This window comes from Tyto alba, unplaced genomic scaffold (assembly GCF_018691265.1).
Source record: "Tyto alba isolate M040663 unplaced genomic scaffold, T.alba_DEE_v4.0 Super-Scaffold_27, whole genome shotgun sequence".
Lineage (NCBI taxonomy): Eukaryota > Metazoa > Chordata > Aves > Strigiformes > Tytonidae > Tyto > Tyto alba.
In genome coordinates this window covers 7553686-7578567 of record NW_024881301.1, presented here as the reverse complement: position 1 = coordinate 7578567, position 24882 = coordinate 7553686, and the positions used below count along the sequence as shown (strand labels likewise).

The following is a 24882-nucleotide window of genomic DNA, read 5'->3' as shown; positions in this document are numbered from 1 at the left end:
GAAATAAACCTGCCCAGATACTATGTCTCACTACTGAATTGTGATGACTAGAACCCTGACACAAGGCTAAAAGACGTGCCCTCCTCAGAAAGGCCAGCAGTCTGCCTACTCACTCTCCAACAGTGGCAGCAGGAGATGCTACTCTGAAAATGCCCATAAGAGTGACCCTTGCCTGCTGTCCATTATCCTCATCTTCCCCTAGCATCCAGTCACTGGATAATAATGTTGGAAAGCACACCCCTGTCCTATTTAATTTTTTTTTATGGACCTGAATTTATGTAATATGTTTTTTGGAACGCTGATTTTATCTGCTTCTGCAAATACCTTTGGCTGCAAATTCCAGGGAGTACGATAATTTCTGTATAAACTGCTAGTTTCACTGAGGGCTTCCTAATTTTGTAGGAGTAATGAAAACAGTTCTGTCATCACCCTACTCGCTGCTTTTCTGATAATCGTGTAGTCACATCATATTTTTGCATCTGTTTTCCTCCTCCTTTTTATCAATGATTTTTTTTTTTCTTTCATTTCAGTAAAAAAATTGACAAACAAACTGCCAGATCTGTTCAGCAAGATTGAGAGTATCAACCAACAGCTAATGCCGATAACCAACATCTCGGAGAATGTAAATCGCATAAGAGAGCTGATTCAGCAGGCCAGAGATGCTGCAAACAAGGTCTGTCCTGAACATTGCAATCATGCTTGCCCTCAGTGGTTTGGACACAGCAGTACTTTTGTTCCTCTTTCTAAATCATTTTGTTAAAATATGTGTGAACGACCAGACATAATTTTAATTCAACAGCGCCACACAGAACTTAAAGCAACTGTGATGATGGGAAGCATAATAATTTGTACATAAAAATGAGTGGATGCGGTAGCATCCAGCTCCATCCTCCTGCCATAGGGGTTTTTTTCCAGGTCATCTCTGTAATACTTATTTGTACAATAGCCTCTTTCCTTCCAAAGTACATTGTGTTGGCTTTGGCAGCAGTGGTAGTCGATTCTGCAGCTTAGAGGCAGGGCTCTCCACCCACACATGGCCAGTGGAACACTGGCCATGCCAAAAAAGTTGTGTAGCCTTGTGTTCTTATGTCTCCAGCTGCCCCATGACGTTAGGAGCTGGCTACTAGCATCTTCTTATTAGTCTGCCCTTTATTCATTTATGCAACTGCTGTGGTTACTCAAGGGATAGTGTGGTCTCAGGTCCCAGAGAAACATCCCTGAGGTCATCACAACCTGTAGTTACAATGAGTAAGAAGAATCTGTGACCATGGTGTAAATAGCTGTAGTAGGACATGTCTCTATTAACGCACCTCTGATATTAATTTCCAACAGGCAGTCAAGTCCAGCTAAGTGAAGCATCCGGATATGTATGTAGACATCTAAATAATTAATAGGCTTGCTCTTTAGAGCTGCAGGGCATGTCCTTCCCTGTCTGTGTAGTGAAGGTAACAATTACTTGTCAGAGGTGTGGTAAGGGTTGATTAATTGATGTCTGTAGTAAAAAAGTGCTGTGTTAAGTAATAAGTATTGATAATACAGAATACTCTATTATCCAGTCTATTTCCTAGTTTTATTGTTTGGTAGGATCACAGTCCAAATCTGTAGTAACTGATGACTGTAACAGGACTAGGATATGTAGTAGATTACTTTGCAATTAAGCATAGCAGTGAAATAAGTAGGAATAGTAGCAATAGATAATTATAACGTACTGAATTTTGTTGTTCTTAACAGGTTGCTATTCCTATGAGGTTCAATGGCAGCTCTGGTGTAGAGGTTCGACCTCCAAGCAACCTTGAAGATCTGAAAGGCTATACTTCACTTTCTTTCTTTCTCCAAAGACCTCAGACAAGATTAGACATCCCCCAGAGGGCATCAAATAAATTTGTGCTGTACCTTGGTAATAAAGATGTAGGTATATTTTGAGATTTAATCTGATTTTTAGAACAGAAAACACACTTTGAGAAATGGATGGGAAGCTATTTATTTTGACTGAAATTTATAGCTACTGTTGGCCCGTTTCTTCATGATTGCCATTATGTGGTGACAGAAGTGTTTTGCGAAGAATAGTTCATTCCTCCACGAGCAAAGTAACTTCTTGCATGACTGACTGCTTTGCCCCTTGATGCTTTGCTGTCTTGCTCCTTTGGAAGTTACTTCTCAGTCACCGATACCATCGTACAGTCTTGTCAGAAGCGTCAGGTTCTCCAGCACTCAGCACAAACTCAGCCAAACTCCTGCCTCACAGCTTTGACTCTTTTCAGAATATAAACCACTGTGAGTTTCTCTGTTGGTTAAAAAACAAGTGATCATTTCAGTTTTAAAATTCAGTCCCTCAGATGGTAATTTCTTTCTCTTCTGAATATGCGGAATAGTACAGACTTGGTTGTGCATTCAGGCTTACTCAAGCACCATCAAAACATTTTAAAAATTTCACGCATGTGGTTCCTATGTATTTCTAAGTCTTGTTATTTGACAGCAGCTGGATCTGTAGTGAGTCTTGTGCATACACAGAAAGCTGTTTAAAGGTAGTTGTTCCACACTTGATTTCACCTTTTTATCCCCTGAATATCTGGCCAGGTTAGCTGTTGACAGCATTTTAATTGTTACTTGTGAAATATTGTTGGAGAGATACAATGTGAATTGTCTGGAAAAGTGGCTGCTTACAGCCACCTCAGTAGGAACCGTTGTCTTTGAGTGTCACTCCAAACATCTTTTTTATTTCACAGACAGTGAGTCTAATTTTTAGTAAAGGTGTCGTGTTTTCATGGCTTTAGCTGGGAGATGTTACAAATATGGAAATTATTCTAGCTACTATTGTTATAAGAATAAAAATCCACACATGACTCTTCAATAAATTTGTAACTATATTCACTGAATCCGTGCCACATATAAGATTACAATTTTTTCTTCCCAGAACTGATAAACTTAATAACAATCCTCAACATTAGGTTGGTGGATTTCTTATGACTCATGCACAGTATGAAGATGTCTCTGAGGAAGTGCTGCTGTATTTTACCTTCATTATCATTAATCATTTATTAATGATTATTTGCTTTGCTATTCTTAGGCTTCCAAGGACTATATTGGTATGGCTGTGAAAGATGGCCACCTCACTTGTGTCTACAACCTGGGAGACGGTGATGTAGAAATAGATGTGCAGCCATTTGTGACTGAAAGCAAAACCGAGGAAGCTGTTATGGATCAAGTTAAGTTTGAAAGGTATAAGATCCACAGTGAACAACAGTCTTTTCCAAAACCTGTTAAGAACATCTTTTATTAGTGTGATGTGATATTTTGCCTGTCTGTTTTGCTTTTAGGATTTACCAGTATGTAAAGCTGAATTACATCAAAGAAGCAACATCAGCTTCTCCAGAATATGAACATCCTTTGACTGCAAGCAGTGGAGGGAGTGACATGCTGCTCAATCTTGATCCCAGCACTGTTGTCTTTTATGTTGGAGGATACCCACCAGAATTTAGGGTACAAATTGCTGCTTCGTCTTTTAAAGAGATTTCTGTGTTAATTGTTCTGTTGTTCTTACAAGTAAAGATTGGAACTAGCAGTCTTCCAAAGGCTGTGTAGGAGTTTATCGATGTCAGTAGGACTAGGCAGGATGCAGGAGATGCTACTTCCTATAGAAGCTGCCTGGCTTGTAGTTATGCTAGAACTCAAAGAAAGGAGCGTGATGGTATTTCATCTGCTGAGGACAGCATGAAACCTGTATCCAGCCCTGCTAAGTACCACTCTCAATCCATCTGTATGACTCCATTTTAAATTCTGCTGCAGTAGTTCTGGGGTGGTATCAGACAGTTTGGGTATTATATACAAAGATATAATAATTTTATGATATTTAGAATGTCATAATCCGTGTTTTATTGATATTTGCAGTTACATGTCAGTATAAAATTCTGTCAGCTAATGTTGATGGAATGTTTCTGATTACACTATTTTGCAGCCTCCACGTAAGCTTGACTATCCTCATTATGAAGGCTGCATTGAATTAGACAATTTAAATGAGCATATTATCAGCCTTTACAACTTCAAGAGGACATTTAATCTCAATACCACTGAAGTGCAACCCTGCAGAAGGTACGATATAAACACAGAAGTGTTTCATGGTTCTGTAATTTTATCATTATGAATTCTTGTATTTTTACATCCAAAAGAATAACCGCTGTTGCTAAACTGGTGATTTTTTTCTAACTCTTGGTCATTACTACATTTCTTAGAGAAAATCCTCAGTGCTGGCATGATTCACATCTATGGCAATCTCAGTCCACTGGCCAACAATTTAAATGTAATACCCAGACACAATCCATGGACTAATGTATTCAGCTCCTTTATGAAGTAAATACTCCATTAAGTGAAAAGAAGTCAGTCACTAATGATTTCCCCTCTAAAGACCATATGTGACTCCAACGGAAGCCAGTGGAAGGTTTTCTCTTTACTTGGGTTAGATCAGAATTTGCCCCTGTTAGTGGGCCTGTACCAAATGTTTTAACTTCAGCTTTTTCAAAATTATGACAGTAGGTCCATGTCATAAATTTTTTGCTCTCATATATTCACATCTGTGACACTGAATTATTACAGGTACAAAGAAGAGACTGACCAAAGCTATTTCGAAGGCACTGGTTATGCCAGTGTCACATTAAAAGAACCAAATACCCACAGCCGAGTACGCTACGAGCAGACAATTGAGACTACTGCAGATGAAGGCATCGTGTTTTTTGCAGCAAATGGGGTAATTTATGGAATGCTTCTGTCTGTTTTGTGATCCAAAAACATTTTTAAAAGCTTTGCTTACTCAAGAATAAGGTAGATTTCATAATAACTGTAAGGAAATTTCTTAAAAGTGATATTTTTTTCTGTGTGGCAGGTTAGTATTATTCTGCTGTATGTTTAATGTTGTATAGTTTAGTTTTAGGAAGTCCTGTGAGGAGGAGGGAGTTGGACTTGATGATCCTTGTAGCTCCCTTCCAACTTGAGATAGTCTATAATTCTATAATGGTTGCTGGATACTCTCTTTGTCAAGACTGAGAAAAAAATCATTTCAAGTAGCTCCTCCATTAGGTCATGCAGAGAATTCAGAACTGGGGGTGGGCAGGGGGGATGTAATTTGAATCAAACCAATTTTGAAATACTGAAATCCTCCAAAAGTGGAAATGGACTCTTCCCAAATCTAGTCATGGATGATAACAGAGTAAGGAAGAATTTAGAAAGTGACATGGTGACTTACACCTGTAAAGGTGCTCAAACCAGCAGTGATGCTACTTATCTAATAATATTATAGGCATGTTTGAAATCACTGTGACATGTTCTAGATAATTTCTCAATGCTGGAAAAATTCAATAGGCATCTTAAAATGACAAAAAGTCTTCTAGAGATTTGGAGAGCACATCTGGAGCGGATACCAGATCTGTTTATAAAACTTTAATGTAACGGTGGTTGATTATTATAAGTTTTACTTGGATTTGTGTTATTTTTTTCCCTAAAAGCTTTATTGAAACAACTAGATTGCTTCATTAAAATTATTCACGTGACAGTGAAATATATATGAAATGTTGTCAGTTTAATTGTGGTGGTGTTTTTTTTATTACTACAGGATCAGTTCATCAGTGTGCTCATTAAAGATGGTCATACAGTTTTTAGATACAAAGTTGGCTCTGAGCCTCCAAAAGAAATAGAAACCAATGCAACTGTGAATGATGGAACATATAAACAAGTATGTAATTTTAAACAATCAAGTGATCATTATTTGTAAAAATACACATTATCTGAAACTAAATATCTTGTTGTAAAGTTTAGTTGTGAAGTTTTTCTTTTGTGTTGAAGGGATCATGCAGTTGGGGATTAGTTTGGATATGTGAAAATTAATCTTTCTACTGTCATGCTTTCCTGTGAGTAAGTTCAGTTTTAACAGAAAAATCACCAAAGAAAAAACTGTGACAGAACATTGCTTTATTTAGAGAGCTGTGTACACTGCAATTCTTAACATTATTTTATTTTAATGCTTAGATTAGTGTTTTCACCACCTAAGGGTTTATTTCTTCAGGCCAGGCTCATCTTTACAGAGATTACTTTTTGGTAGTCTTTTTGTTGTTGCTTGTCTACTTAGCTTCAGTCTGGCTGTTTTGTAGCACTACTAGAGTGAAATCGTCAAGACATTTGGCTGGTATGTTGGTTCATTCTCTTTTCCCCTTACTACATCTCCAACTAAATACTGTAGGTTGCAGGGTCGGCTGGAGGGAGTCGTTACGCTGTACTGGGTCAAGTTACCTCCAGCCAGCTGACTGACCTAGTCTTTGTATCAGGCAGAAGCTCCTGAATCTTCCACTGCAAATAGAAGGCAATGTCTGAATGTTAGGTGAGGTGTATTTTTAGGGCAATCTTCACGAGGAAAATAAAACCTCATCTTCTATTTGGATGGAAGAGCATTTTCCTTAGGCATTTGCTTTGGCTAAGTGTCCAAATTTTGCAAAGTACCTTTGAACTACTCCAGTTATTCTGGATTTAAGGCACTAGTAAACAACCCACAGTGTGTCCTGCTTTGTGGGAGTACTTTTAATCTGCTAAATGATTTTTGTTTCTGGTGAGTGAAGTAATTCTCGTTATTCACCTATTTCAGATTCATTTGGTGCTTGCCCGAAGCAAGAATACTGTTCATGTCAGTCCTGACATTAAAGCCAACATAAAAGTCTTCCTTTTCACTAAGTACTATCTAGGTGGAATTCCACCTTCTCTACGGGAACGGTGAGTAACTATAAAAAGACTGTAATACACAGGCTTTGTATGAGAGCTCCATCTAAACTCTTTCCTCAGGCAATTTCCTTCACACTCTGTATCGAGTATCTTATCTGATACGAAAATAACCAGTGTATAATACATGATCATAATCTGTGATTTTTGGCTAATGGTGGGATCTTTGTTGGAGTGTATCCTGAAAATTGGGTTTGATCAGCATGAAGTTTGTGTGTGGAAGAAAGGTTGTTCTTGTTCTGTTTTTCTATTTCTTATATTGTCAGTGTTTACAGGCCGCTATACTGGTGTGTGCTTTGAAATACCAGGCTACTGAACTCTTTTTCCTTCCACTCCCTGAAACCAGCTTTAATATATCCACACCTCCATTCCGGGGCTGCATGAAGAATGTGAAAAACCCTAACACTGCATCTGTTATTTTTGATGAGACTGTTGGTGTCAGCAAGAAGTGTTCAGATGACTGGAAGGTAACCAACAAAGTTCCTTAAAAACTTCTGGAGTTCACAGAGTCTCTTTTGTCTGTAAATCCTGGACCATTAGGTTTTACTTAGGTCAAAACTTATATTTGGTTAACATGTGATAGTTATAAAAGAACTTGGGCTTGGTATGAAGTTATGGAAGAAAGGAGACTCCATCCCTACTGTGATAACTTGCTCCAGCACATAGTCCACCCTCTTAATTAATATTGTATATAATTAAGAATTCATATTTACCATGTAAACTTGTTGGCTTCCCGTTACTGTTACTGTTTAGGCCAGAATACTTAGTTACTTAATACTACTCAGGATCTTTCATCTTGTCAAGGTGTTTATACTTCCTAATTAAACAGCCTCTCAATCTTTTTTCTCGAAAGAGCTGAGCAGACTCAACTTCCACTGAAGTCTCTCATTGTAAGGCTATTGCTCCACTCATATGATTGTTTTATAATTATTTTCTGTGCACCCTTGAGTTTTGCTGCGTTCTTTCTAAATGGGACAGTGTGATGTTTCAGTGTTGGCTTAACCAATGCTGCATGGAGCGATGAAAACTACCCTCCTGCTTCTACTTACTGCTGCTTATGTGGTGCGTGATCCTATTTGCTCTTTTTACTGTGGAGTTGCATCGACAGTTTGTGCTCATTTGCTTTCCTTTTCTGGCATCTAAACCTTTCATAGAGGAATTTCTTTTCAGGCCGTTTCCCTGTGCAGAGAATCTGACCTTCATTCTCTGTATCTGTATGACTTCTCATGTATTACAACGTGTTTTGTTCACAAAGGCCAAAGTATATTCTGTCCTATGACTCATACATTTCAGTCATGTAGCTCGTCTTCACACACTCCGTACTTACGAACCATTCCCCCAGCTGCTCGCTTTTACATCCCTAAATGTGAAGACTTTCAAAGCCATCATGTCAACGCAAAGAGTAGCTAGAGACGAACAGCTCATTATACTCAGCAAGCCTCATCCCCCTTCAGAGTTTCTCAGATCATAGTTAATGCTGGTGAAACCAACTCGGTAGGTCTGTTCTGTACTGAAATACTTGTACTTGCAGTCTGCCTTGTGCTTGGTTTTGACTGGAGTCAGTCACAGTTATGTTGAGGTGGGCAGGTGTTGTCCCATGTTGCTGTTTCTTCTGATTAAAAGGAAAATCATGGAAAGCATCTCTCACTGAAATCTCTCTTTCAGCTCGTCAGATCTGCAGCTTTCTCCAGGAAGGGGACACTGAGCCTGAGTGCAGCAGGTTTCCCATTTCCCAAGGATTTCCAAGTTGGCTTTGGCTTTCAGACCACGACATCAACTGGAACACTCTTAAATTACAATCTATGGGTATGAAACATGTTCAACTTAGAATACGAGATTGGCTTTATTTCCAGATCAGTCATGTCTGTTTGTGACTGTCAGTTTGACATCAATTTGTCTCGTATAGATTCCTGTATTTTAAGGCAAGAAATAGCTATTATAATTATCTTTTGAGCATGGCATCTTGCATGTCATAGGCCATAGAAACGCATCCTGGCAGTTTCTTCACTCAGCCAACAAGTAGTTCAATGAGTAACTGAGCTTTGAACTCGAGCCTTCTGCAGAGTAGCTCATGCACCATAACACCAGCATCTCAGTAAGATAACTGCTGCCTAATACAATCGGCTGGAAATTTTCTCAGGAAAAAATGGCATTCAGCCCCCACAAAATTGTTACCATGATCAAATACACAGAGGAAAGGGGTTGATTTTGGCTACATTCGCCCAGAAAGCAGAACCTCATTCTTGCTGGCTTGATGAATTAAGAAGTGAGTACATGCCAGGCATTTGAAAAGTGGAGAACTGAATCCTCTGCTTTTGGTAAAAATAGTTTAAAAAAGTATTTTAAATAACTGTTTTGTATTCAGAGGACAGAGGTATTTTAAAACAGGAACTATGCTGATCATGCAGAACTTGGCATAATATCAGGTACTAGGTAACTGAGAAATGCAGTCTTAGTGTAAGAAAATTTCTTTCCCACAAGAGACCACTGAGAACTGTATTAATGGCAATATCAGGAAGAAATAATGCTTTTACCTGATCGTTTTGTTGGATTCTTTTATAGCCTAATATTCTTACCATCTTTCTGAGACCTGGCTCTGTAACTGCAAAGATGGGAGAGAAGGAAATCGAACTGAAAAAGAAATACGAAGATGGGTCAATGCATTATGTGACAGTGATAAAAACAGACAACATGTGAGTCGAGTTCTTTATCTGATTCTTTTATGTTGAGGTTGGAGAAAGAAGATTAAAATTTTGTGTGACTTGTTCTTTGGGTACACAGCTAAAAATAGCCTCTGCTAGCAAAGGATAGTGAAATAATGAAGCAAAAGGAGATTTTTGGTCTATAAATGTGCATGTCAGTGCCTGTGATGTTTCAGCTATACACCACTATGCGTGTCTTTTATAGGTTATGTGAGTTTTGACTGTTTGTCAAGCCGGAGCTTTGGAGCTTTTCCCCATCCCATAGCCTTTACATATGTCATCATAACGTAGGTACAGGCCCAGGGAAGAAGCTAATATTGTGTCTGTTTTTTCAGTAATGATCTATTATGCAGGTATCAGAAGAGACAATTTACTGAAAAGCTCCTAAATCATATTGATTTCTGTGGAACACACAATATGACATAAGTGTTAGTTAAAGTGGAAAGTTTTGAATGATTGACTATGGCTCCAGGTAATTATAACATACTATTATCTGCACTACCTGTTGCTAACATGTCAAGTTCCCTGTTTTGACACAAAGGATGAAATCCTGTCCCATAGTTGTCAATGAGAGTTTTTTTATTAATTTCAATTAGAGCAGGATTTCACTGTAAGACTCAAGTCCTAGCTTCAACTCCTGCTCAATATCTACTACCAAAAAGCAGAGCAGTTTCATAGCAGTCAATGAGCACATACTGAAACAATCCCAGAAGTAAGCTAATGAAGCTCTAGCATATTTACAATGTAACAAAAAAACATTTGTCAAATGGTTCTTTTTTTTTTAATCTATATATATATTTCATTCAGGTTTATAGCTATATTTTTAGATTTCATACTTATTTTTATTCACTTCACTTCAGAGTACATCTGCTGGTTGATGATGAGTCGACATTGGCATCAGTTGAGCCTCTCAGAGGACGGGCATTAATCGAACCTATAAAATTTGGTGGAGATAATTTTAAAGGCTGCATCTCAAACATCTTTATAAAAAGGTATTTGACCTAGAAATAATTTTGTTTCATGCATTTTAGCCTGCTTTCCTTTTTTAATCATATTAGAATCACTTTTTGCTAAATTGCTTTTCTTCTACATGCATGAAGCCTTCGCGAGTGCATAACTTTGCTGACCCCAAATATTCTTTCATTCAGGTAGATTATACATGGTATCAAGTTGTCATTCAATCTGCTGGTCAGATGTAATGGAATTTTAGTCCAAATCATACCTGTTGCATAGTCTTTTAATCAAAGAATGAACTCAACATAGTGAAGTACCCCAACAAGGCGACCAAAAAGATCTCCTAGATTGTATCGTTATAGCTACACAGGGAGCCAGTTAATGAAATGAGCAAAGCTTACTGACAGAACCAAAACAGTTACATGAGAAAATGAGAGCATATGTATAGAAATCACGTGCCTGACTTATGTTGTCTCTTTTTTCACATGTGTTTGTCTAGCTATTAGAGACATCTTAAAGGCAAAATTTAGGAGAAAAATTAAGCGTAAATATATTCTTTAAAGAAAAGCATTCCTTGAGTCACAAGTGATATCCCAGTAGGGTTTTGTTTTAGCTAAATTTTGATAAATATTTGTACATCTATAGAGTTTACAAAAAATAGTGTATTTTGATTTGATTATCATGGAATCTCAGAATGGCTTGGGTTGGAAGCGACCTTTAAAGATCATCTAGTCCAACCCCTCTGCCAAGGGCAGGAACATCTTTCGCTAGATCAGGTTGCTCAAATTATATCTTCATTTAAAACACTGCAAGACAGTGAAATAACCTGTATATTAACCTCCCCATCAGAAAACAAACTTGGAAAATTGATTTTAATACAAAAATAGATGAAGAATTAATATTGTAGCTAGTCTGAGCAAGTGAATGGAGAACTGGACCAAAATTGAAGAAGTTCAGGTTCTGCTCCCAACTCTACCACTCTTCTCATAGAAAACCAGGGGCAAGGAGCTTTGTTGCTTTTTCTAGTTGTAAAGTGTTTTGTAATGTACTGGTTAGAGATGCTGTATACAACTTATTCAATGATAGTATGCCGCGATTGAGAGACGGAGACCCAGCTCGATGCAAGTCAGGATCTACTTTATTGAACACAACAACCGATTTTATATTCCAAACAGACAAAGAGAGACACGTGTTTTAAGCTGATTGGCACAATGGTTAATCACCTAATACATATTACAAAAATTGAGCTCATGATTGGCTAACGTCTAAGGTCAGCTTGACTTTTTCTGCAGTTAATTTTCTGCTAGCTCACAGCATTCTTCTCCTTAACGACTTCTACTCCTGTTTCTATAGCACGTGCTTATCTCTAGTTACGAAACCAGCCCTCCTGGAAGAAATCGTCCTTAGCCCCAGGGGTGTAACAGTTTGCTTACAGCTTATGCAAATTACGAGGCGCCAAGTTGAGCACGTCCTTGCTGCTAGAAGGAGAGACCAGGCTGCCCCCGACATCTCCCCCTTCTTGTTGCACAATAAGGACCCTTTTCACTGAACTGGCTATCAGGTTCTGCACACACTGCAAAAAACAGGGTAAACAAAGTAACAAAAGAATAAAAACGACTAAAGCATACACAATCATTTTTACAAGGCTTCTCAACCATCCTGATAGGCTTACTGTCTATCAAAGAACAATTCAGAAAATTAAAAACATATAAAGCTTTCTGAAGGCGTTCCTCGGGGGTAACGGTCCCTATTCCCCCTTTTTGTTGTTGCAATAAGCGTTTCAGAGACTGATGAGAGCGTTCAATTAAGGATTGGCCCGTGGGGGAATGAGGGATACCCGTAATGTGGTTGATCCCCCAAGAACTCAAAAACTTTTTAATTGCAGTTGAAATATATGCAGGGCCATTGTCAGTTTTAATTTGAGAAGGTATGCCTAAAGTGGCAAAAGCACGCAGCAGATGTCGTTGAACATCGCGCGCCTTTTCGCCAGTATGACAAGAGGCAAATAATGCCCCAGAAAAGGTATCAATAGAGGAGTGAATATATTTTAAGTGACCAAACTCCGAAAAATGAGTGACGTCGGTTTGCCAAAGTTGCAAACTTTGCAATCCTCTAGGATTAACTCCTCCTGCTATTGTAGGAAATGAGTGCCTTTGACAATCGGGACACACAGCAACTATACTGGTTGCCTGCTGAGTAGTAAGGCCAAATTGTCGCTTAAGCCCACCAGCATTTTGGTGAAAGAAAGCGTGGCTGAGTTTTGCTTGTGCTATGCGGTCTGGCAGTACCTGTACCGGTAATGTAAGCAGGTCAGCTTGCCGGTTCCCTTCCGCTATAAAGCCAGGCAAGGAAGTGTGAGATCTGACATGCATAATGAAACAGGAATGAATGCGAGAATCTAAAAGAAAAATAAGTTCCTGTAACAAAGCAAATAATGCAAAATGTGAGACATTTCGTAACACAGACGCCTCAGCTCGTTCAACAATCCCTGCAACATAAGCTGAAATCAGTGATGATATTAAGCGGTGTAGACCATTTTCTAAAGGCTCGGACGACGGCAGTCAGTTCCACGATTTGGGGGGAACCCGGCACTGTCTTTATATCCGATTCCCATTGTTTGCGCTGGTCGTCACTCCAGAGGATAACAGATTTGTGGGACTTCCCAGATCCATCTGTAAAAACAGTAAGAGCTTGCAACGGCTGGTCACTCCTCTTTGGTCTAGGTACAAGCTGGAAATTAGCATTAAACAATTGATGAGAAGGTGGGTGAGAAGTGAGCTGGCCTGTATAACCAGCTATCGCTATACTGAAGGCTTCCGATTGTTGGTGAAGCCACTGCAAATAATCACTGACCATAGGCAAATAAATACAAGTGAAGTCCATTCCAGACAACATTAACAAGCGCCGCCTGGCACGGACAATCAAGGATGCAAACATTTCATGCTGTGTTGAGATGGTTTTCGTGGGTTGATTCGGTAAAAATACCCATTCAATGATAAGCAACGGGTCAGACTCCTGCAAGTCCCATTGAAATATCAAGGCATGAGGCTGTCGAGCAGGATTCAAAATGATTAAAAGGAAAGGTAACTCAGGGGCATATCGATGTGCCTGTCTTAAGGTAATAGCTGTAGCAACTTTTTGTAAGGAATCAACAGCTGCAGGGTTGAGAGCGCGAGGGGAACATAAGTCTGTGCTCCCCTTAAGCAGGTCGAATAAAGGACTTAAATCTGCATTGGAAATTCCTAGCAAAGGTCGGACCCAATTAATTGTTCCCAACAACTTCTGCACATCATGCAAAGTCCTCACATCTGCTTGAATTAGTAAAGGCTGTGGGACTATAGTTTGAGCCCGTATGCGCCAGCCTAGATATTTCCATGGTGGTATTTTCTGAACCTTTTCCGGCGCAACACAAAGACCTGCTGAATTAACAGCAGTTATGACAAGGGCTACAGCTTCCTCCATGACTTCGTGATGTTGTGCTGCCACTAGAATATCATCCATATAATGGTACAATAAAACGCAGGGCATCTTTGTTCTAACAGGGCTAAGGACCTTGGCTACATACCATTGGCATATTGTGGGACTGTTTTTCATTCCTTGTGGTAGCACAACCCACTGATATCTCTGCAATGGAGCTTGCATGTTGACGCTTGGAACTGAAAAAGCAAATTTAGGAGAATCTTCTGGATGCAAAGGGATATTAAAAAAGCAGTCCTTGAGGTCAATGACTGTCAGAGACCAGTCCCGGGGGATCATTGTGGGAGAAGGGAGCCCTGGTTGCAGGGCTCCCATGTCTTCCATAGCGTCATTAATTTTTCTGAGGTCATGGAGCAAGCGCCACTTGCCAGTTTGTTTTTTAATCACAAAAACAGGTGAATTCCAGGGGCTTACAGAGGGCACAACATGTCTTTTGGATAACTGTTCATCAACTAATTCTTCCAGGGCGCGAAGCTTTTCTAGCGGCAGGGGCCATTGATCCACCCAGACAGGGGTATTAGTTTTCCAGGTTAATCTCAGGGTGTCGCGCACCTCAATGGCCCCTCCTAAAAATGCGTTTGAATAGCCATTCCCCATTGTGACAGTGCATCACGTCCCCATAAGATCATAGGCACAGGTAGCACAAAGGGCTTAACAGAGGCTACATGCCCCTCCTAAAAATGCGTTTGGAGTCCCCTCCCCCATTGCGACTCCCATAGCGAATACTGTGTGGGGGTTAACAGCAACTGTGCGAGAGATTTGAGATCATGCGGAGTCATGACATAAGTATCTAAGACAGAAGATAACAAACTCGCGAAATATGGGGAAGAGAGGCCATGCTCGGTAACAGTACGGCGCAACTCCTTCACCACAGGGAAGGATAATGCCTCCCATTGAGCCCCCCTCCCCTGATAGATAACAGGAGCGACTATTTTTTTCGCAAGTTGCAAGTCCCCCTCTTTCAGAGCTTGTCGTTTAATATTTGCCCATACGTCCTGGGGATCGGGAGGGTAGAGATCTGGCTCCTCCTCTGGGTCCACTGGTCCTGGATCAAAAGGATCATCCTCTGGGGGGTACTTGGCGGCACCCACCTCAAGAGGCTCCGAGGTCTTCTTATCGACCGGGGGACCTTTCCTGTCTTTAGTGTCTTTATTCTTAACGGTCTCCTGAGCCTTCAGAGTTTCAAAGATAGTCCTCCACCACGGGAGCATGCGCTGTGCTTCAGCATTCCCTGTTGTAGCCGCGTCCCACAGCTTAATCCCCACGTCATCCCAAAGCTCAGTCGTTAATATACTGGAAGCAGTCACAGTGGGGATTTTCACTTGTACCCACTTGAGCATAACCTTAAGATCTTGCCCAGAGAGATTCTTTTCATATTTTTCAAGAAGGGCTTTCATAAGTTCGTACACGTCCCTCTCTGGGGAAGACACCTGACTTCCCATGTCTCCCACAGCTCACCTCACAACTCCGGAGGGATTCTTAATGCCGGCTCCTGCTTCCTTTCAGCAGCTCATTCAAAGTTCTGTGGGACTCGCAGCATGCCACGCAGATAGGTGGTTCTTAATCCCGCATCACGTCGGGGTCACCAATTTGCCGCGATTGAGAGACGGAGACCCAGCTCGATGCAAGTCAGGATCTACTTTATTGAACACAACAACCGATTTTATATTCCAAACAGACAAAGAGAGACACGTGTTTTAAGCTGATTGGCACAATGGTTAATCACCTAATACATATTACAAAAATTGAGCTCATGATTGGCTAACGTCTAAGGTCAGCTTGACTTTTTCTGCAGTTAATTTTCTGCTAGCTCACAGCATTCTTCTCCTTAACGACTTCTACTCCTGTTTCTATAGCACGTGCTTATCTCTAGTTACGAAACCAGCCCTCCTGGAAGAAATCGTCCTTAGCCCCAGGGGTGTAACAGTTTGCTTACAGCTTATGCAAATTACGAGGCGCCAAGTTGAGCACGTCCTTGCTGCTAGAAGGAGAGACCAGGCTGCCCCCGACAATAGTATTACTTAATATTGGTTTTCACAGTCTTTCTGATGATTTGGCTATAATACTAAAGCTACATATTAAGTTGTGATGGGTTTTGCCCCTTGATAAATCTCATCAGAGCATATTATTTAAGGAGAGAGTGAATCATTGAGTTGGGAGAACCTGATGTTGCCATTTTTTCTTGATCTGCCACTGATTATGCATAACTAACCAGCAAAGCTTTGTAGTCTGATCCAGAAGTCTTAATCAAGGCTGCTATCAATTTTTCCCCTCTTTTCAATAGCAACATTTGTTTGGTTCTTTTTAAATAGATAGCTTTTAGCAAAAAATGCTTTGTTTAGAAGATATGAGAGCAAAACATCAGAGTTTTTCCATAGCCAAAAAGAAATGGGCAGAACCAGGACAAATATGAATACTTTCTATAGCACTGAATGTACATTTTTCATTGAAAAATAAAAATTGGTACTTTAACATCAGGTCACTGGGAAATCTGTTTTGTACTGAACACAGTTTTACAATATATTGTTGATTACGCTAAAGAAAAGGAATGCTGTGTCACAGCACTTACTGCTTTCATCACTCCAGGGCAGGTCAGCTCCCTGAGGTTCAAAATCTCGTTAATTATACTGCAAAGACCGGTGTGTCCCTTGGAGCTTGCCGCAAATATGAGAATGTTGAACCAATGTTGCTGAAGGAATTTAAAAATCCTCTCAGGTTTAAGATGCTCAAGGTATGCCTACTTTTACTGTCCTCTTCACTCCATATTGATGCCAAGGCTTTGTCTGCGCAGCCATGGTTTATAGAACTGAGATTCAGATGTTACTATTTTCCTTCCATCTCGCATCTGAGGCAAGTTCTTTCTGTGTTGAAGTTCTGTGCTAAACCCATACCTGTCCAGAATGACAACAGCTTCCCTGTCATTTAGAGAAGGCTGTTGACTGCCTCAGGTAGGAATTCTTAAATGTGTAGATTGAAATGTGAGGTTTTTTCATGTGCATGTATAGCAAATGTTTCCATTCTGTCTTACAGATACAGAATGAAAAATACCTTGATTTTTTGAAAGCCGCTAATGTGCAAAATCAGGAAGACCACACTTTATCAGCTGAGTTAAATGTCAGCAGTGAAGCATATCTCTTTGGAAACATTCCCAACAGTTTTATATCCTACATGTTTTCTCCACTGTCATCTACAGACAGGTAATACGAATGTCTTCTCTTCTCCTCCAAATACTTGAATTGTCAAAGCTGCTTGAATCTTTGGGTGCTAAGAGTTAGGATTTTCTTCTTGCTTATGTCTTGGGCATAACAGAAGAGTGATTCTAAAGGTTCAGGCATTTTTTTTTCTATGCTAACATTTACCCAAACTGAGTAGATTGACTTGGATGTGGTGGACAATTACAGTGCGTACTGATGCCAAGCCCTAAGCCTGAATATGTCAACTTTCATTCACATTCAGAAATGCAAGCAATGTAGAACACCATGATTCCACCCAAAAACTATTCCACATTTCACAAATGGAGTTTCACTGGCATTTTTCTGGAGAACAGAAAGAATACAACAACTAAGAAAATAGACCTATATTTGAATATCCTTACTTTCCACTACAGGTTGCATTTTTCTGTAGATGTACGGACTCGATCATCAAGAGGATTAATAGTTTTCATGGAGGAAAGATCTGAGGACTCTTACATGGCTCTCCACATTTCCAAAGGACGTTTTGTCTTATCACTTGGCTCTGGAGGAAAACGAATCAAAATCAAAACCAGTGTTAAATACAACGATGGGCAATGGCACACAGTAAGTAGTATGGCACAGGAACCGTGGTGAAACCACAAAAAGCATTCATCAGGCACAGCCAATTGAATTTTTAAGGTATTAGAAATTTGATTTTGGTCATCTGAAGTTAATTCCTATGCCTGAAAGTTCATGTGGTTGACAGGTCTCTGTTATGAGGGAGCTTATAGAGACTGAGAGTCCCAGCATGTTACTTTCAATTTAAGTATTTCAACAATATGGTCTTTTAAGTTAAAGAAAAAAAATCTCCAGTGGCTCTCATTGGGCTTGCAGTTTTTCACTCTGCTACGTTTGCACCCTGCAAAGGTTGTCTTCAGCACGGATGGGAGGAATGTCCGCCTGGTGGTTGATGGTCTAAGGGCACAGCATGGAAGATTAGCAACAAATTCTGCCATCAGCATTAAGCCACCAATCTACGTGGGAGGGCTGCCATCACTGAAAAGACAGGTAAATAATTGACACATCCACCCCCCACACGCTCCCCATACTGCACTAGTTACATGTTAAAGTGTTAATATGCAGGATTTCCATGTTGAAAAGTTTTGGGGGATATTTCCAAGGACCAAGTGAGCACATCAGTGACTGGTGTTTGCAGTTCATTACAGATCTCTTTCCTCACCTGTTCGCACAGGTCACAGCTGGAACCATACTTTCAACATGTGTGGCTGAGACACTGATGACAACCATGTACTGTCTTCATTTCTATTATTTAAAAAATAGAAAAGACCTAAGTCACATCTGTAATTCCAGGAATACCCTCTTCCCACAGAATATTTACCTCAGCGTATTAAGCAGTGAGCTGTAGAGAAGCAAGGGAATCCTTCTCATTAAGGAATTGTGAATGTAGAACTGGATTTTAATCTGAAATATGTGTGGTTCCTGTTACTTTAAAAATTGGACAAATAACGATGCAGGGCATTTTATAAAACCAGATTTAAATAAACAGTCTCTTAGGAAGAGAAGGGTGTACTTGTGATTTGCAATTCCTCTTGCCTTGTCTTTTTGACAAATCATTGGGAAGTATCTGTTCTGCGAGCAGGAGTTATGTTAACTCAAAATCAACTGTTACGTTCATGTTTTAAGCTCTTTTTTAAAATTTTGGGATACCTTTTCACTGCATCAGGGATGGGGTTTAGGTGCCTTTAGTGGCAGTTGGCTTTCTACAGTCCAAGAGTAGAAAAAAACTAATGGTTATTCTTACTAAAAAAATTGCCATCATACTTTAGTATTCATGTTTTGAAATATGCTTTCAGAATATACCAATGGACAGTTTCAAGGGTTGCCTGAGGAACTTTAAGATGAACGCAAAAGTCATGAATGCAGCTCAGGAAAAAAATGGTGTACTTCCATGTCTGGATGTTCCCATGGACACAGGGATTTATTTCTTTAATGAAGGAGGTTATATCACCTTTGGTAAGATGTGTAGAGATTATGATATATGGAATTACATCTTAAGTGTGGATGTGTAGGGATTTTTTAATTTATTGTTTACATGGTTTTCCAAATATCTCTTCCTATGATCGTTCCTCTACCCACTGTTTAATTCTCCACAGACAATTTGCTGCTGGGCTTGGATTTTAGGATTGTATTTACCATTCGACCAAGAAGTTCAGCAGGTATACTCCTCCACACTGGAAGCAAGCAAGACAACTACTTGACTATTTACATGGAAGGAGGAACGGTAAATACAGGCTGTGTTTCCATTTTAGCTGTATTGCCCTCATTCAGCAGGGGAAAGTCTGACCTTGAACTCTGAACTTACTCATTACAGCATTTGTCTAGAGGTATAACATTAAACAACTTCCTCAGAGATTTTTGAAACCATCACATGGAAAACTGAGCATTTAACCTGTCTCTGTGGCTACTTTAGCAGCTTCCGTGGTGTGCACATGAGTTTGCACATGCTTTCTTCACAGTGGTCAGCAATAGGGCAGAGTCTTAATTTTCTCAGGCTTCTGAGCCTTTGGAAAAACCCACTGGGGTTTTGGCCAGAGGCTACAGAACTCGGTGGCTTATTCCCACTCCTACATCAGTCATCATGTAGCTGTACTGATGCAGTGCCATAACCATGTCCATTCTAGAACTTGAGCAGTCTTGCTTTGTGTTAGCATCTTCTCCTCTAGTTGATGGGTGTGTCACGGTGGTGATTATTATCACTGTTACTGTTTTATAAGGTAACAGCTTCAGAACGTGGTTGCTGCTGGAGAAGCATCAAATAGAAAGATGTCAGTACTCCACAGAACCTGCTGTCTAATGGCACAGTTGAAACCAGCATGAGTCTACCTAAATTCAGAGAGCTCAGCTTTGCTCATCTCTTCCCAGATTAGGGAACTGGGTTTTATTATTTATCTTTTTGTCATCGGTTAGTTTCCCCCAGATCACACTGATCTGTTTCAAGACACAACTAGCACATGGAATCAGGGGCATCAACAGCTGGGGACTCCTTAAGGGCAAGATTGACCACTTTTTTCAGCAGTAACTTAGAGCAATGCTGGCTGTCGGTGTGGACAGGATGCAACAGGAAGGAGTAAAAGACCAGAGGGACACCATCAAACAGCCTGGTGGGAAGTGGACTCAACATACCGGTTACCTGACCATTACCAACTTTGTTGCAACCATCATGCCAAAAGAGAGTTTGAGGGGAAGATGTTAAAAAAAAAAAAAAAATGCACTCACAAGGAATGAAGGAATGAGAAGCAAGATGTGAAAAAGCACATGCTTGTTTAAAATGTCATCATAGTCAGTCTGCAAGCTTCATGAGTGAATTACAAATAGTACAAAATTGTGTGGAAGGCCAGAGAAACATATTGCAGAGATTGTCTCAGGAGATGCCAAGCATACAGATGACTGCTCTGGGAAAGGAAAGTAAGGTGTAGTAGGCAAGATCTTGTCTTGGAGAGATTATGTCAAAAGAATTAACACAATTTTGTCAGACTGAGAGGAAGAGACAAAGGTATGTATTTATGCTTGTAAAATTTGTCAGATATGCTCTACTGGGATTCTATTAGGGACATTTACTTTTTTCTTGGAGAGGATAATTTTTGAAATATGTATAGAATGACTGTGGCTCTTAAACCTAGGTGAAACCCAGCCATCACAAGTTCACTAAATTACTCCAAAGTACTGCATTTTTCTGTTGCTCTTTTCTTTGCCATCGTAACTTAACAGGTCGTTGTTGCTGGAAATAGTGGTGCTGGAGAATTCCAGACATCAGTCACACCTGAGCAACCTTTGTCTGATGGACAGTGGCATACTATTGCAGGTACGTTGTGTCATACCAGTCTTTCTAAAACTTTGAAAAGACAGTGGGCACAGAGCACTGCAGCTCCAGATTTTTATTCATCATTTCACTTCTGTTTATTCTGAGAATACTCTTTAGAACAATGGAATTGTCTTGTGTTAATTCAAGACTTTACATAAGAGGGGGGTTTGGGGCTGTATTTAGCCCCAGAATACCTAGATGTGTCAATCTGACTTTGAATGAAAATAAAATCTATTTTTCCAATGAGTTAAATTTCAAGTCATGCTATTTAAAAATAGTGCCATATCTAGTTGATTCTTTAATAGGGCTGAGAAAGAGTATTCATTTACCTGCTGCTTTGCAGTCTCTCAGAAGGAGAACACGGTGCAACTAGAGGTGGGCACACAGAGTAACTATACCACTGGACTTCCACTCTCTCCTCCTAGACGTGTGTATCAGCCACTCTACTTTGGCAAAATTCCAGGTAATATTATTGCTTCTTATTTTTTCATGTATCTACTGGATTTTTTTCCATTCCAAAACAAAGGTCCCGTTCATGCATGTAGTCCTATATCATTCCCCTCTCTTTTGAAAGCCCTCCAGTAATTAATGTCATTCTCACTTTACTAACTTGATGTTTCTACCTTGGTTTTTGTAGCAAATTTGGACACACTGTGGCTTCCAGTTAAAGACCCATTTGTTGGCTGTCTTCGGAATGTTAACATCAATGACAAACACATCTCCAGCAGGAGAATTTCAGAGGTTCATGGAGCAGTGAGTTTGCATGGGTGCCCAGCAAAGTAACTTTGCCGTCACAGTAGCTGTACACGCATCCGGTTGGGTCTGCTGAAGTACTGTGTGAATTCCTGCAACGGGGGTTCCCCTTTTGCTGATCCCCGTGTCACTGTCATCACGCTGGTTATTCAGGACAGCTGGTGAGCAAAATGCATCCTCTGGATGTGGACTGTGCCAAAGCATATTAAAAGTATTTGCTTTGATAAACTCCCTTTTAAATGTTACTGATTTCCAAGGTAATCCATTGTGCCTTTTGAAATATATGCAGAAAATGTAATTGTATATACCCTACTGGGCCAAATTTTGCTCTCACCCACAACAGCATAGACTTGAGTAACTCCAGTGTCTTAATTTTGGAAATTTGCCTTAATGCTGGTCATCTTGAGAGCAAATTTGATCCACTAATATAAAGAATTTTATAAAAATATAGATCTCTTCGGATTGATGTTTATACAAAAATGTACATTAATGTTAAAAGTAATAATAATAATAATATAAATGGAGTTTGAAGCACTTTAAGGAGTGAAACTCTGGGAGTTTGTTACAATGCTAGGAATTCTAGGGCCAAATAAATGCAGTGTGTTCTTAAAACCATCCATTTTCTTGCTTGGTTATTTTAACTTGGTGTTTCTTTTATGTGTTTTTTACAGGCTGCTAAATCCTGTTTGCTTTATGCAAATATTTCTGTAGCTTTAGGAAGCTGATTTGCCTGAATAAGCAGGAGTCCATCATCTCTGCTTCTTAGAATTTGGTTATATAAAAACCTCAGAAAGACAGTAATTTTTCTTGTACTCTTCAGAGCCAGAAAGTCTCCTCCATAGGTTTGTTTTTTTTTTTCTGATTAAATGAGGACGAGTTGTATTAGGAACAGCAGTTGCTCCTGCTACAGTTATGCAGCATGAATTGCAGGACTAAACCAGCAAAACTGTTTTCTTTGACGTTCATATCTTTACTTCGTACCTGATCGTGACCCATGGTGGAGGGCAGGGGACCCAGTTTCATTTATTCTTCTGAATGCAGGGCTGGACCAAATAGACTTGACATGGCTGCTTCTTCCACTATCATTCAGAAGCAGCATTCTGATAGTTACTTTTTTTTTTTTTTTTCAGTTCCCCAATGCCAACCCTCTTTTTCAAAATTAAAACATTTGCTAAGGCTGGTCCTAGGCGGGAGTAGACAGCGATGCAAACGAACCGTCCTTCCCTCCTAAAGCAGTGTTTGCTCCCACCTTCCACTGCCGTCTTGCTCAAGGTGCAGCAGCGTGTCGTCAGTGTGTTTGGAAGGAGGAGCTGGCTGGATTAATAGAAAATGCCAGACCAATAGCCCTTACGGCTTTGGTCGTTAATCCCTTATTAAATTTTTGCAGCTTTGCAGGGTAACAAAAGTGTCAGAACGCTGTTCACACCAAACCTCGTGTTGCTTTTGCTTTTATGGCAAATCTGTTCCAGGCAAATCTATATTCGTGCAGAGGTTTTGCAGCTGTAGAGGTGGTTTTGGAGGGCATGGGATGCAGTGGAAGCGTGCCAGGGTTGAGGCCTTTGAGAGAGCAGAGGATTGGCGTGTAATGGCAGAGCCCTCTCTCTGGAGATGCTCTGCAGAAACAGCTTCTCCTCCGTGGCTGCCTGCCACGTGGGACGGAAACACCCGTCGGCGGAGAGGTGATAGGGTTTGGAAATCGTCTTTTCAGACAGCAACAACTGAATCCTTTCTATGTGTAAAGCCCCCTGCTTTTGAAGTGGATTGTCAAATATCCAGGTGACCGAAACTGTGGAAATACTCAACTGATTGACTGGCCTTAGCTGGCACTGAAAATTTCCACAAGGAGGAAGGAAGAACAGTTGAACTTTATCAAGCAATTCTCTAGTAACATTTCATATCGCGTGCCCACCAGACTGCTTTCTGAAGCAGGTTTTCCTGAGGCACAAAAACCCCCTTTTCCTTCTTCCCTCATCCCTTCAGAAGAAGCAAACAGGGCAAAGATTCTTGCATCACAACCTAGAGCCAGTCCTGGATTTCAGTTCCCTTCCATCTGATTTTATTTCATCAGAAGTAGCTTTAATGCTGACAAGAAATGAAAAATGTATAAAGACTTGAGTAAATGTAAGTTATAATGATTAGTAAGTATTAATTCCGGCACAGTCCTCATGCATAACAAAAAAGTAGAAAAGCCTCTCTGGTTTTAAGGTTCTTGGTGGTTGGGTTTTCCCCGCCAGTTTCTTCAGCTGTATTGCTTCCATGGCATCCATAGCTGTCACACACTGTTGGGACAATCAATAAAAGCCAACTAGAGTTTCAGGTTTTATACTTTAACATAGATAAATCTATATAAGGCTGATAAACGCTTAGTAAAAAGCTTTTTGATCCTGAAGATCCAGTGGATGATCTTTACATGAGGAAAAAAGTTGTCCTGTTTAGATTGGTCTGATGAAGAAATCTTATTGAAGAAACTCACACAGACACTGAACTGTATATCATGTATTGTCTGTTTTGTGCTTAGAATATTTTGAATTTTCACACATGGGAAACAACTTCTGGAAAACAAGAGCCTGAATTTTCAAGCATTGCACATTATGGATGGAATACATAATTTCAATTGTAAAGATTCCTTCTCTTCAGGTTCACCAGGAACGATCTTTGTTAAAGTCTAAACAATTCCCCCAACACATTTTACAGCAGACCAGAAGTGACTAAATCTCGTAGTAAGAGGAAATGTTATGAGAATAAATAGCAATGTGAGCCTTGGGTAAAACACCTTGTCATGTTGTTTTTTTTTTTTGTTTTTTTTTTTTATTACTGTAAGTAGTATTTCCAAGGTTTTCATCATCCAATTGTTTGCATTTGACAGTAATTTCCATGGATCATTTCCTTTCCTTTGGCTATAGCAATTTCAGTTGGACCTCCAAACCTACCAATTCCCATGTTAGAATAAAAGTAAATAACTCCCACAGAAGAGGCTCTCCCTGTAATGTTTTACTCTCTAGTCATCTTTACTATTTGCTATTCAAGCCTTTAAGTAATACTAATATTTTCAATGGTAAAAAACTCTCAACTCCTGTCATCCTTTCTGAGCCTGCATTATTACTCATTGCTTGTGTTCAAGGGTGCAAAGCTTTCATTTTCCTTCATTCACCTTAAAATTAGAAGTAATAAGCAAAGACGTGCA

At 39.9% G+C, this 24882-nt stretch overlaps 1 protein-coding gene across 2 annotated transcripts in view; it reads left to right on the top strand.

The window, feature by feature from the left end:
- The window catches only part of LAMA3 (laminin subunit alpha 3), a 125470-nt gene extending 103157 nt beyond the window's left edge, over positions 1-22313 (top strand). For both annotated transcript variants that reach the window (XM_042798109.1, XM_042798108.1), the window contains exons 57-77: positions 531-673; positions 1732-1908; positions 3068-3219; positions 3318-3480; positions 3956-4089; positions 4591-4741; positions 5603-5722; positions 6626-6750; positions 7103-7223; positions 8422-8562; positions 9319-9449; positions 10319-10450; positions 16476-16620; positions 16920-17086; positions 17497-17686; positions 17990-18130; positions 18937-19096; positions 19237-19364; positions 20852-20945; positions 21289-21408; positions 21583-22313. In XM_042798109.1, coding sequence (XP_042654043.1) covers positions 531-673; positions 1732-1908; positions 3068-3219; positions 3318-3480; positions 3956-4089; positions 4591-4741; positions 5603-5722; positions 6626-6750; positions 7103-7223; positions 8422-8562; positions 9319-9449; positions 10319-10450; positions 16476-16620; positions 16920-17086; positions 17497-17686; positions 17990-18130; positions 18937-19096; positions 19237-19364; positions 20852-20945; positions 21289-21408; positions 21583-21728 — 2981 coding nt within the window. In that variant the 3' untranslated portion in view covers positions 21729-22313. The remainder of the gene's footprint in view (positions 1-530; positions 674-1731; positions 1909-3067; positions 3220-3317; positions 3481-3955; positions 4090-4590; positions 4742-5602; positions 5723-6625; positions 6751-7102; positions 7224-8421; positions 8563-9318; positions 9450-10318; positions 10451-16475; positions 16621-16919; positions 17087-17496; positions 17687-17989; positions 18131-18936; positions 19097-19236; positions 19365-20851; positions 20946-21288; positions 21409-21582) is intronic.
- The last annotated feature ends 2569 nt before the right edge of the window (positions 22314-24882 follow it).